This window comes from Mirounga leonina, unplaced genomic scaffold (genome assembly GCF_011800145.1).
Source record: "Mirounga leonina isolate KUSES-001 unplaced genomic scaffold, KU_Mleo_1.0 Mir_175, whole genome shotgun sequence".
Taxonomy (NCBI): Eukaryota; Metazoa; Chordata; class Mammalia; order Carnivora; family Phocidae; genus Mirounga; species Mirounga leonina.
The window spans coordinates 20,714,084-20,728,731 of record NW_023270453.1 but is presented as its reverse complement, the minus strand read 5'-3'; the positions used below and the strand labels follow the sequence as shown (position 1 = coordinate 20,728,731).

Sequence of the window (14,648 nt, the reverse complement as noted above, 5' to 3'; positions counted from 1 at the left end):
AAAATCTGAATTATAGTACCATTAGTTTGAAAGCTACAAAGCCCGGGACTGCTTGAGCTAGTGGTGAATTAATTCCAAGGCTCGCTCGTCACTTTAGGAAGCGGACAGTGGGCCCACTGCTCACCTGGAGGTGTGTAGGCGTCCATCGAGGTCTGCACAACCAAGGACCTGCGTTTGGAAGGCATGGGCACCGCCATCTTCCTTTCTTTGTGTTTAGCCAGCGCCGCCTGCACAGCTTCTGTGTGGACGTCTAAAACAAAAGGAGAGCTCAATCACCCCATTGTTCAGGGACATCCCGAAGGCCCTGGGCCTTTTTTTTTCCCCTTCGGCCTGGTCCTGTGAAATAGCTGATCCTCCTACAGACACTGTCACAAACAGACGGGTGGGGAAGGAGGGAAAAGAAGTATAAAATCACTGGATTAAAAGCTGCAGGGAAATGACATTCAAACTCATTCAGACTTCTAATTACTCATTTTTCTACCCTAGAACCTGTATAAATAATCACATACTGGCTGCAAAGTGCTGCGTGACTTTTGTTTCTTAGGTGATCTGTGGGTATTTCTTCTCACACTCCTCAAAGCTCGGGATTCATGTCTACGTTCTGTTAAGGGGGCAGGTCACACCTCGCCGGCTGCAGCAATGATTTCCACTAACAGCAGACTCTCAGGGGCCAGTCGCTGTGTTTGGCCTTTTGAGTATATTAACCCCCTGGATTCAGCCCACAAAGAGTCACTGAACGCCTATTTCGTAAGCGTCCTTAGGGCGGGGGGTACAGTGGAGAATCAGGTGGACAAGGAGCTGTGTCTCACGCAGCTGACTTGCTAATGGGTAAGGGACACCCAAAAGGCAGTCATCTAAGGCAGGAATGAAAACAGGATAAACAGACTGCCTACTTCATTGTGAGGCCAGGGAAGAGTTCTGTCGATGTGAAATTTGAAGAGTAAGAATAAACAGCAATTCTGTAAAGATGAGAATTCCCAGGACACAAGAAAATGCAGCTCCCAGGTGTGGAAGGTGAATGAGCAGGTGGTGGGCAGAGAGGACACCACCCTGCGGAGGGACGCACCAGCACGAGGGCTTCTGAGGTGGGACAGGTACGTCTGACAGGGAGGCACTGGGGATTTTAAGCAGGGATGCCATGATCTGAGTGTGTGGGGGTTCTGGGTGCTATGAAGAAGGCCGCAGGACAAGTGGAAGCCGGGAGCCAGCAAGAAGGCAGCAGTCAGGCGCGATACGGCTCCACGCAGTCTTCCACACAACCCCACCGAGGAGGCACTCCCACGATTTCCCAAACGAGGAAGCAGAGGTACGAAGCTCTCGCAGTTATTAGCGTGGCGAGTAGCATTGCTAGATGTGAGCCCAGGTGTGAACACCTCCAGGATCCACACCCTTCACCACCAAACACACCATGCTCATGCTGTTCCTAGGAAAACTCCAGCAGGTTAGCAGTTTAGAACAGAGGGCACCCAACCACCCCCATGCGCCACCTGCAGCCTGCATCTCTTCTATAGAAAGTGTGAAGAGACACTATGAAAAGGAAAGCTATTAAACAGAGGTATTAATTTACAGGTGTGGGGAGAGAGCGTAAAATGTACATGTGGTGAAATGTTCAGATCTTAAGTATAACTGATAAATTTTAATAGATGGAAATCTATCTACAGAACCATTACCCCAGTTGAGACAGGACATATCTATCAACCCAAAGTTCCTGTGTGTGTCCTTCCAATCAACCCCCACCCTAAATAAACAGCTACCGTTCAATATTTTGACAAGCTTGCCTTGGCTCTTGACCTTCATACAAACAGAATCGCACAGACTTTATATGACCATATAGATACTATGCTATAGCGTGACCTGCTTGATATATTCATTCACGTGGCTGCATGTTTCAATACTTCACAGGGTTTTACCGATGAGACATAATACAACATAGGAATATACTGTAATTCATTCATACTTCTCCGGCTGTTGGATATTTGCATTATGTCCAGTTCTGGGTTATTACAAAACACCTGCAGCAAAGATTCACATACATGTGTTTACGTGGGCATTTTCATTCCTCTTCTCTAAATGTCTAAATATGTAATTGCTGGGCCATATAGTAAGTGCAGGTTTCAATTATAAAAAAGTCGCCAAACCACTCACAAGTGGTTATGGTAGTTCACATCTCCGTCAGCCGTGTATGAGACTCCAGTCCTGACACATCTTTAGAACACTTGGTACACTCGATCTTTTCCACAGCAGACACCATCGTGGTTGGGAAGGGGAATCTCATTGGGGGTTTAGGTTTGCATTCACCTGATGGTTTAAGCTGAGCACTGCCCTTGGGCTTACTGGACTTGAGTACACCCATCTGTTGTAAAGTACCTGTTCAAGTTTTTGTCCATCCTTTGAGCTGCCTTTTCATTGCTGACTTATAGTAGTTCTTCACATACTATAGCTACAAGTTACTTTTAGGTATATGTTTTGAAAATATTTACCCTGAATCTGTGGCTCACCTTCATACCCTACCAGTGTAACACATGAGAAATTTTTAATTTTCATGAGATTTGCTTTATTTTTTTTTCCTATCCAGTGCTTTTTGACTGCTGTCTATGAAATCTTTGCCTACCTCAAGGTCCAAAAGATACTCTACTTTCTTCTGGAAGCATTAGAGTTTTTAGCATAATGTACTCAAGGTCCATCTATGTTGTGGCATGTGTCAGAATTTCACTAAGGTTGAATAATGTTCTACTATATGGATATAACATATTTTCTTTATTGATTCAACTATCCATAAATACTTAAGTTGGGTCTACCTCCTGGCTATTGTGAATATAAGTCATAATTATATTGTGAATATAAGTCATACACACTTATGTATAAATATCTGCTTGAGTTCCTGCTTTCCATTCTTTCAAATAAATACCGAGAATTGGGATTTCTCAGACTTCCACGGAAGATGGTGGAGTAGAAGAGTTCCAACCTCATCTTGTCCCGTGAATAAACATAGATGACAGCCACATCAGTGTAACTACTAAACCAGAAAAAAACCCTAAGACCAGCAGGACAGGCTCTCCACAGTTGATGGTAGACAGTAGGCCACACTGGAGCAGGAGAAGGGACAGAGACCCACTCCAGAACCAAACTAGCTACAAACAGGAGGGAGACCACGAGTGTGGAGACTGGAGAGGAACAGACCCCACATCAGCCACCCCTGACATGGGGGACCCTGCACTGGGAAGATGAGGCCCCATAACACTGGGCTTTGAAAACCGGTGGGGCTGGGCTTCGTGAGTTTTTACAATCAGTGGGGCTTAACTCAGGGCACTTTAAAGACCAGCAGGTGTATGTCTGGGAGAGCCTGAGGGCAATATGAAACAGTCCCTGCCCTTGAAGGGCCAGCAGAACAAACAACCCACTGAGATATAACATAGAAATAGCAGTATGAAAAACTCCTGAGGTTCACAGGAAGGGTATATTTACTAATCACAGATGATGTCCAGGAGGGACAGAGACCTTTAGGAGACTTCTCCAAGAACACAAGAACTGGCAGGCACCATTTCTCTCCTTGCCCACCATCTAGATACCCGGACACCTACAGGAACCAGCAGCTACAATGGCCACCTAGCTTTGCTGACAGTACACCACACCCTATCCCACATTCTCCTTCAGACTCGTTCCACCCAACCTGCCCCACTCTGTAGGCATCCCTCTGAAGTGGCTGCAGTTCCTATCCGGTCTGATACCCAAGGCCCCACCACCGCGTTATCCTGTGGATCCGCCCCATCCAACTTGCCCACGGGACAGGAGTTCATCCAGAGCAGTACCTTCCTCATCTCATTCTGCAAGCATCCCTGCAGTGACCAGCACCACACCAAAGGGACACCTGCCATGGAGAGAGGGGAAGATAACCACACACACCAGTTCAACTGCAGCCCAAACAGTGGGCTGCGGGCACACATCTGGTCTACCAGCCCCACCCGCCAACAAAAACCTCATAGGGGGCAGCAAGAGAGAGCCCTGGAGTTTGGTTACTGCAACCTCAACATTCAAAGTGGGGGCAGAGATCTGGCCCGATTGCAGGCCCATCTCCAGTGAAAGCCTCTTAGGGGCCAGTGCAAGGAGAGCACCGTGCAGTACGGTGTGACTTCAGCCCAGCAAACAGGCTAAGAGGAGGCATCTGGTCTGACTCAAGGCAGCCAAGACTGGCCCCTTACAGCAGAGGGACCAAACTCTGCCCATGATAAGCAAAGAGGGTCACTGAAGACGACTGGAAGGCAAACGTGGCTCCAGCACAACAGCAGGATGCACATAACACACACAGGAGACACCTGAAGTGCCAGGTTCTGGTGACCGGGGGACACCGTCCAACACCTCGAGGGCAGCAGGGCCTCTTTGTAAGGCCACTACTGTCAAGATGAGGAGACATACCTGGCTTTCCTAACAAATGAAAACAGACACAGAGACTGAGACAAATGAGACAGAGGAGTATGTCCCAAATGGAAAAAAAAAAATTAAAAAAAAAAAAAAGGATAAATTCAGAGCAAAAGAACTCAATGGAGATAAGCAATATGCTTGCAATGGAATTCAAAGTAATGATCATAAAGATGTTCACTAGACCTGAGAAAGGAGTGGAGGACTCAGAGACCCTCAAAAAAGAAATAGAAAATAGAAAAATGAACCAATCAGACATGAAGAACTCAATTAACTGAAATTAGAAACACACTAGATGGAATAAAGAGCACACTAGAGGAAGCAGAAGAACGTATCAGTAAGCTAGAGGACAGAGTAATGGAAGCAACCACACTGAAAAGCAAAAGAAAAATGAATAATAAAAAGGAGAATAGATTATGGGAACTCAGCAACACCATCAAGCATAATAACATTTGCATTACAGGATTCCCAGAAGGAAAAGAGAGAGAAAAGGGGGCTGAAAATTTACTTGAAGAAGTAATAGTTGAAAACTTTCCTAATGTGGGGAAGGAAACAGAAATCCAGATCTAGAAGGCACAAAAAGTCCCCAACAAAATCAACCCAAAGAGATCCACACCAAGACACAGCATAATTAAAAAGGCAAAAAAATGGTATTAGAGAATTTTAAAAGCAACAAGAGAAAACAGCTACATACAAGAGAAACCCTGTAAGGGTATCAGCTGATTTTTCAGCAGAAACTTTGCAGGCATGATATATTCAAAGTGCTGAAAGGAAAAAACCTGCAACCAAGAATATTCTATCCATCAAGGTTATCATTTAGAAGAGATAAAAAGAAGAAGATAAAAATTTTCCCAGACAAATAAAAGGTGAAGAAGCTTATCACCACTAAACCAACCATATAAGAAATGTTAAAGGGAATTCTTTGGAATGTAAAGACCATAACCAGGAGTAAGAAAATTAGCAAAGGAAAAAATTTCACAGATACATACAAACACAATAAAAGTAGTAGATTCCTCACTTATAAAACCAGTATGGAGGTTAAAGCACAAAAGCAAGAAAATCAAATATGTCTATAAAATATGTTGGTCAAGGGATTCACAAAAGGATGTAAAGTACGACATCATGTACATAAAACATGGGGGGGGCAGTAAAAATTTAGTGCTTTTAAATGGGTTCAACCTTAAGCAACCATCAACTTAATATAGACTGCTATATGCGCAGGATATTATATATAAACCTAATGGTAACTACAAATCAAAAACTGATATGCAAAAAATAACGAGAAAGGAATCCAAGCATATCACTAAAACAAAACACAAAAAAACATCAAACAACAAGACAGGAAAGGAAAAGAAAAAGGATCAGAGAAGAACTACAAACCCAACTGTAAAACAAATAACAAAATGGCAATGAGTACATACTTATTAGTAATTGCTTTGAATGTCAATGGACTAAATGATTATCAATCAAAACAGAGGGTGATGGAATGGATAAGAAAACAAGACCCATATTATGCTGCCTACAAGAAATTCACTTCAGACCTAAAGACTACAGATTGAAAGTGAAGACTGGAGAAACATTTATGCAAATGGAAGTGAAAAGAAAGCTGAGGTAGCAATACTTCAACAAAATAGACATTAAAACAAAGGCTATAACAAGAGAAAAAAAAAGAACACTACAAAGGCAACAGTCAACAAAAAGACATAACAATTGTGAATATCTATGCACCCAACATGGGAGCATCTAAATACATAAAGCAGCTATTAACAAACATAAATGAAAAAAAATGATAGTAATACAATATTAGTAGGCCTCTTTAACACCCCCACTTACCTCAATGGACAGATCACCAAACAGAAAATCGACAAGGAAACAGTGGCTTTGAATGACACACTGGACCAGCTGGAATTAACAGAGAGATTCAGAATATTCCATCCAAAAACAGCAGAATACAGTCTTTTCAAGTGCACATGGAACATTCTCCATATGAGATCACATGTTAGGCCAAAAAACAAGGTCTCAAAATATTCAAAAATTGAAGTCCTTTCACACATCTTTTCTGACCACAATGTTATGAAACTAGAAATCGGTCACAAGAGAAAATCTGGAAAGGACACAAACAAATGGATATTTTTTGTTAAGGTTTTATTTATTTATTCGAGAGAGAGAGCACAAGCAGGGGGAGCAGCAGAGGGAGAGGGAGAAGCAGGCTCCCTGCTGAGCAGGGAGCCCAACATGGGATCTCAGTGTCCATGGGATCCCAGGACCCTGAGATCATGACATGAGCCAAAGGCAGACACTTAACCGAATGAGCCACCCAGGTGCCCCCAAATGGATATTTAAAAACATGCTACCAAACAATGAATACATCAACTAAGAAATTGAAGAGGAAATAAAAAAAAATACATGGAGACAAATGAAAATGAAAACACAATGGTCCAAATTCTTTGGGATGCCACAGGAGCTGCTCTAAGAGGGAAGATAACAATACAGGACTACATAAAGAAGCAAGAAATATCTCAAATAAACAACCTAACCTTACACCTAAAGGAGCTAGAAAATGAAGAACGAACAAAGCCTAAAAAAGCCAGCAGAAGGAAGGAAATAATAAAGTTTAGAGAAGAAATAAATGAAACAGAGACTTAGACAACAATAGAACAGATCAATGAAACCAGGAGCTGGTTCTTTGAAAAGATCAAAAAATTGATAAACCTCTAGCCAGACTTATCAAAAAGAGAGAGGACTAAAATAAATAAAATCAGAAATGAAAGAGGAGAAATAACAACCAACACCAAAGAAATACAAAGGATTAGGAGAGAATATTATAAAAATTATACACCAACAAATTGGATAACCTAGAATGGATAAATTGTTAGAAACAAATAATCTCCCAAAACTGAATAAGGGAGAAATAGAAAGTTTGAACAGACCAATTACTAACAATGATATTGAATCAGTAATCAAAAATCTCCCAACAAACAAAAATCCAGGGACAAATGGCTTCAGAGGTGAATGCTAACAAAGATTTAAATAATGCTTATTCTTCTCAAAGTATTACCGAAAATGGAAGACAAAAGAAAACTTCCAAACTCATTCTGTAAAGCCAGCATTACCCTGATACCAAAACAAAATACACTACAAAAAAAAGAAAACTATAGGCCAATATCTCTGATGAACACAGATGCAAAAAATCCTTAACAAAATATTAGCAAACTGAATCCAACAACACATTAAAAAAATCATTCACCATGATCAAGTGGGATTTATTCCCAGGATGCAAGGGTGGTTCAATATTCACCAATCGATGTGATACATCACATCAACAAGAGAAAGGATAAAGACCATATGGTTATTTCAATAGATGCAGAAAAAGCATTTGATAAAGTACAACATCCACTCATGATAAAAACCCTCAACAAAGTAGGTTTAGAGGGAACATACCTCAACAAATAAAGGTCATGTATAAAAAATCCCACAGCTAACATCATACTCAATGGTGAAAAACTGAGAGCTTTTCCCCTAAGGTCAGGAACATGATAGGGCTGTCCACTCTCACAACTTTTATTCAACATAGTACTGGAAGTCCGGCCATAGCAATCAGACAAGACAAAAAAATAAAAGGCATCAAAATTGGTAAGGAAGAAGTAAAACTTTCAGTGTATACAGATGGCATGATAATATATATAGAAAACTGTAGACTCCACCAAAAACCTACAAGAACTTATAAATGAATTTAGCAAGGTCAGAGGATACAAATCAATATACAGAAATCTGTTGCAGGCGCCTGGGTGGCTCAGTCGGTTGAGCGACTGCCTTCGGCTCAGGTCATGATCCTGGAGTCCCGGGATCGAGTCCCGCATCGGGCTCCCTGCTCGGCAGGGAGTCTGCTTCTCCCTCTGACCCTCCTCCCTCTCATGCTCTCTGTCTCTCATTCTCTCTGTCTCAAATAAATAAATAAAATCTTTAAAAAAAAAAAATCTGTTGCATATCCATACACTAATAATGAAGTAGCACAAAGAAATTAAGAGAACAATTCCATTTATAAATGCACCAAAAATAATACAATACCCAAAAACAAACTTAACTAGGGGGTGAAAGACCTGTACACTGAAAACTATGAGACCATGATGAAAGAAATTGAAGATGACACAAAGAAATGGAAAGATAGTCCATCCTCATGGACTAGAGAACAAATCTCTCTCAGCACTGTGTTCCAAACAGGTGTGAGTCTGTCTGTACTCCACTCCTTATGTTGTCTCTCCCTCTGTTTCCTGACAAAATGTGTAACAATGTTATAAATTCTTTCCTTATACAGAATAGAATTCACTAGTGCAACCAACTGGGCCTGAATTCTCTTTATGGGAAGATACTTGATAATTAATTCTATTTCTTTGATAGATGAAATACTATTCAAAATTTCTATGTCTTTCGTTGGTTTGGTTGTGTTTTTCAAGAAATTTATCCATTTTGCCATTTTATCATTGTGAAATTTCCTGGCATAGATTTTTCATGATATTCTTATCTTCCTTTTAATATCTATATGTAGTGTAACATCAACTTATTCATTTGTGATGCTGCTTATATTTTTTTTCTTTTTCCTTGACCTTGCTAGAAACAATGTTGTCTTTTTCTTCTACTTCATTGCTTTTTGCTATTAATTTATTATTTCTTTTCTTCTACTTATTTTGGCTTAACTTTCAATTTCTAGCCCCTTAAGGTGGAAACCTGGATCACTGATTTTAACCTTTGTTCTCTTCTGACATAAGCATTTACAGGGGTATATTTCCCTCTATACATTGCTTTAGTTCCTTTCCACAGATTTTGTTATTTGGTATCTTAAGATTGTTTATTTTATTTATTTATATGACAGAGAGAGAGAGAGAGAGAGAGAGAGTGCACACACAAGCAGGGGGAGCAGGAGAGGGAGAGGCAGGCTCCCTGCCAAGCGGGGAGCCCGATTCAGGGCTCAATCCCAGGACTCCGGGATCATGACCTGAGCTGAAGGCAGATGCTTAACCAACTAAAACACCCAGGTGCCCCTTAAGATCATTTTAATTTCAAACCATTTCCTTTAAAGTAAACCTTTTATACACAATATATAGTTGAGTTTGGATTTTCTAAAATCTACTTTGATAATCCCTGCCTTTTGTCCATTTACACTTAACACGCTTAAATCTGATTTTTGGTATTTTCTATTTGTCCCACTGGGTTTTTTGTTTTTTTTTTTTAAGATTTTATTTGCGAGAGAGAGTGGGTGGAGCACAGAGGGAGAGTGAGAGTGAGAAGCAGACTTCCTGCAGAGCAGGGAGCCCGATGTAGGACTCTATCCCAGGACCATGACCTGAGCCGAAGGCAGACACTTAACCGACTGAGCCACCCAGGTACCCTGGGTTTTTATTCTTGTTTCCCCTTTCCTTTCTACCTTTGGCTTAACCAAGTTTTTTCTTTAGTATTCCATCTTAGTTCCCTTATTGTATTGTTAGCCATATCTTCACATATTGTATTTAATGGCTGGTATAGGCATTGCAACATGTTTCTTTTTTTTTTTTTTTTAAAGATTTTATTTATTTATTCATGAGAGACAGAGAGAGAGGGAGACAGAGAGAGGGAGAAGCAGGCTCCCCACTCACGGGGAGCCAGATGCAGGACTCGGTCCCAGCACCCTGGGATCACCACCTGAGCCAAAGGCAGATGCTTAACCAACTAAACCACCCAGGCGCCCATGAATTGCAACATGTTTCTTGAACACAGTCTACTTAGAGTTAATATTGTGTCATCTGGTGAAACAAAACAATACAAACAAAAAACTTGCAGTAGAATTCCACTTATCTCCATCTTTTGTGCTATTTTTGTCATGTATTTTTACAATGGCATTTATAACTACCACCATAGAATGTAATTTTTGCTTTACCTAGCATTTTTCACAGAACTAGACATTAAATCCTAAAACGTGTATGGAACTGAAAAAGATGGTGAATAGTCAAAGCAATCTTGAGAAAGAATAAACCTGGAGATTTCATGCTCCCAGATTTCAAACTACACCACAAAGCTACAGTCATCAAAGCAGTATGTCGCTGCCATGAGAACAGACACACAGATCAATGGAACAGAACAGAGAGCCCAGAAATAAACCTACATATCCATGGTCAATTAGTCTACAGCGACAAAGGCAAGAAAAAGCAATAGGTAAAAGACAGTCTTGTCAAGAAATGGTATTGGGAAAACTGGACAGCAGCATGCGGAAGAATGAAACTGGACCACTATCTCACACCATACACAAAAATCAACTCAAAATGGATTAAAGACTTGAATGTAAGACCTGAAACCATTAAAATCCTAATGGAAAACATAGGCAGTAAGCTCCCTAAGCAACATGTTTTGGATCTGTCTTAGGCAAAGGCAACAAGAGAGAAACAAGCAAGACTACATCCAACTGAAAAGACTTTGCAAATAGTTACTTTAATGAAATTAAGAAAAAAATTGATATCTTCATTCTCTTATATGAATTCCACCTGTTGTTCTTTCCTTTTAGCCTGAGCTGTATCCTTTACCATGTATCATAGTTCAGGTCTGCTGGCCACACCTGTCGGTTCTGACAGCCTAAGCCAGAGAGCCTGAATTTCAGCAGCCACAGCTCACCTGTGCATTGGAGACTCTGCCCTTAGCACTGCCAATCTTCCCAGGTTCAGTTCCTAAATGTCAGGGGCAGACTCCTCTTCCCTTCTGCCTGCTTACACTCTCCAGTGTCTTCCAAAGCACACCACCACCACCAACACACACACGGGAAGAAGGAGTGCTCTGGGTCTTGTCACGGGTATCTGATCAACCTATCGCACCATCACCAGAGCTGAAGACTCTCCTTCATTAAAACGTATGCTCTGGTCGTCATAGAATTTCATGTTGGCACTTTTTTAATTCATCATTGTAAAGATGCTGCTCCTAAAGAGAAGTCAGCTGTAAATCACATTGTTGTTTCCTTTAATATAATCTGTTTGTTCTGATTTCAAGATTTTCTCTTTATATAATTAAAATTCTTGTATTTAAAGTCATTTTTTTTTTTTTTAATTTTTTTGTAATTGAATGAACCACACCGAAATACTAAGAGTAGTCAGGGGCATCCGAGTGTCTCTGACTCTTGATTTCAGCTCAGGTCATGAGGAAGCCTGCTTGAAGATTTTCTCTCTGTCCTCCCAACCCCACTTGCGTGCTCTCTCTCTCTCTCTCAAATAAAAAAATAAATCTTTAAAAAAATAGTCATTTCAGAATAATGAATCTATAATGTATTGATTTTTGTTCATTCTTCTTGACATCTGCTAAAGTTTTTGCTTTGAGGATAAATTACTTTGGCAATCCAATAAAAAATTATATTTTTAACAAGAAATGATCATTTTAGTAAAGATGGATAGTAAAGGTACTACACACAGGTCTGCTAAATTTTGTCACAAAATTGAGAGAGAATAGAAGTCATCAAATATTTCAATCACACAGAGACTGGCATGCCCAGCCAGGCCTAGGCCCCAGAATGAAAGCAAGAGTTTACCTACAGTTGACATGAGTCAGAAATAGACGTTTGCTGTAAGGCAGGAAGATGTTATTTATTTACAGCAAAACTGAACGATACATATGAAATTTTCAAAAAAGCAACCCTGTGTTCTATCTTAATGACAAAACAACGGCATAACAAACATTTAAAAATATGTATCAGTAGTGCCCAGAAGATTCCATCAGACTGCATACTGAATCGTAATGTTAAGTAAAATAACAGGGCGACCCTGCCCCAAACGGCACTATAGTGTTGTCCCCCAGACCCTGTGGAGAGCTTGCTGATCCAGTCCAAACAAAACAAGGCCAAGCTGTGGAAAGAGATGAACTCCCCTGGAGCTTCAGATGTGCTCCTGCAGCACGTGGTGTAATCACCCCAAACAGTTCCCTGCCCTTTTGAATAACACATTATTCCCCTGTGTTAAGACGTTGCAGTGTTGAATGCCCCCCTCCGCCCCCGTAACCCCTAGTATCCTAGACTACTACCTAGAATACTGAACAACTAACCCCCCGCACACCCCAGAGTGACCAGACCTGTTTGGAAAAAGTTCTTGAAATACAGTGAGCTGTGGGGGACAGACAGACCTGCGTCACCATGCATCTCCCGGGGCTTCTGGCCTGGCTTCTCCCGTTTCCCCTCCACAGGGCTGGGAGCATGCCGTGCTCAGGGCTGGGACGAGAACCACCCACAGTGATCCCGGTCACAGCTTCTGCACATCTAACAGCCTGCAGGCAAGTGGAGGTGGGGATGACACTGGCCAGAGGGCAAGGGACAAATCTCTCTTCTTCGCAGGCCAACGCCAATGGGCACCCCCTAGAAGGCCTGGGCAGTGCTGAGGGCCCTGGACACAGGGACAGGCAGAACTGGGTGCACAGGAGATGGGAGAGGGGTTACTAGCTGAGAATAAGTCCATAGTTCTTAGCCTAAAAGCCAGACCAATCCTACAAGAGCTCACAAAACTAAAAACTTTGAGGAAAATATGGGTAGATGGGTGGCTACACAACCAGCCTTCCCTTGAAAGCTCCGCATTTCCTAAAATGAGGCTATGAATGAGTCCAGCAGCTGGATGCATGGGAAATCCATTATGGCCTCGATCAAGGGTCATGGAACCTTCACCAAAAAGGTCCCGGAGGCAGTTTTCAGCTAGCCACACGAATTAGGAATGAGAGGCTGGCCGGGGTGATGGAGCATGCCGAGTACAGGTGAGCAACACCATCTCTTCAGCGAGTGTGCAGAGCACACAGGCGGTGAGAACTGCCGGCTGCACTGGGCGGGGGGACGGTGGGGGGGGGACTCCTGTGAGGGGCCGAGCAACAGGCACACTTAAGGAGATGGACACATGCACCTGGAGATGCACGTGACAATCTGGCTCTGGAGCTGCACGTTCCCCCATTATCTACCGGAATTTTTACGTATCGATGGAGATGAGGACCAAAAACAGGTCCAAGACACTCCAGGCTGCTCGCCAAGGGGCCAGGAAGTGATTTCATGGACAGCGAACATGATTTCAGTTTGGGATTCCACGGTGGCATCAGTAGCTTACTGAAGCAAAGAGGAAGGAAGCACACACAGCTGGGAAACACCAAACATGCAGGGTCAAGGGCTGTCTGAGGGTGGACTTGGCAGGGGTGCTGCAGGAAGGGCAGAGACATAGACGCTGCCAGTGACCCAAAGCTGCAGGGGTGCCTCACGGGAGGGATTCCTGCAAAACTGTCCAGGGGGGTGGATTGCTGGAGATGCTGGCCCGGCAACTGCATGGGAACCAGCAGGAAAACCACCTCCAGGAAACACCCCCACAGCTACTAACGCAGCTAAAGGAAGGGCATGCAAGGGCCCAGATCTGCCCTTGCCCAAGAAGGCAAGGAAGGGTGAACTCAGAGCCGGAGGGACAGCGCCATGTGGCACATTCGGAAATAGGAAGCAAAACGAAGCAAACCTCTGTCTTTCTCCTTCATTTCTCTGCCTTATTGGCTCAGGGTTTATTCCCTTCACAGGTTTCCTGCTAACATCCACAGAGCATTCCTCTGTCCAGGGGAAGGAGACATGTGAGGGCAGTGTAGCTGTGAATGCACAGATCACTCGTGCTAGTGCAGAATGTGGTACGTCTGGTGTTAGTCCTGCGCTGGTAAGGGACAGCTCTTCAGCAGAACTTCCTAACGCACTGAGGTGCTAACAAACCAGGGACTAGGTCAGCGCTGGAGAAACAGAAATGCTGTCTCCTTGTAGAAGAATCGACAAAATTCCTCACACAGCTCCACTCCCTGCTAACGCCTCTTCCTAACGTCATCCCTGTGGATGGTGACTTGGTCAATGCGCATAGCTCCCCCTCCACCCAACTGGATGGAAAGGCGGGCCTGACCCTACTCTTTGACTTCTCACAATCTCTCCACCTGCTGTTTCCTCAAAGAAACGTTCAGAGTTTTTCTTTCCAGTTAGTTCCACGAGCTGAGATCCTGCCTTCCGGGCAGGAGGCTATAAGAAATGGAGAAACAGAAGCTGTCCCCATAGTTCTGGGGACATGACTGAACACCGACATGGGAGCCAGGCTTTGCGATCAGAATCCAGGCTTTGCTACTCACTGGCTATAAAATACGCAGCAAGTTTTGTAACCCCTCTGAGCCCCACTCTGATCCTGTGTAAAATGGGAAGAGATTATAGTTAATGAGAGAATTATGTACGACATGACACA

General features: G+C 42.7%; 1 protein-coding gene across 1 annotated transcript in view; it reads right to left on the bottom strand.

Annotated features, from left to right (window-relative positions):
- DIP2C (disco interacting protein 2 homolog C) overlaps positions 1 to 14,648 on the bottom strand; it is a 192,287-nt gene that overhangs the window by 152,577 nt on the left and 25,062 nt on the right. The window contains exon 4 of the mRNA XM_035022453.1: positions 125 to 250. Within this exon, the coding sequence (XP_034878344.1) occupies positions 125 to 250 (126 nt within the window). The remainder of the gene's footprint in view (positions 1 to 124; positions 251 to 14,648) is intronic.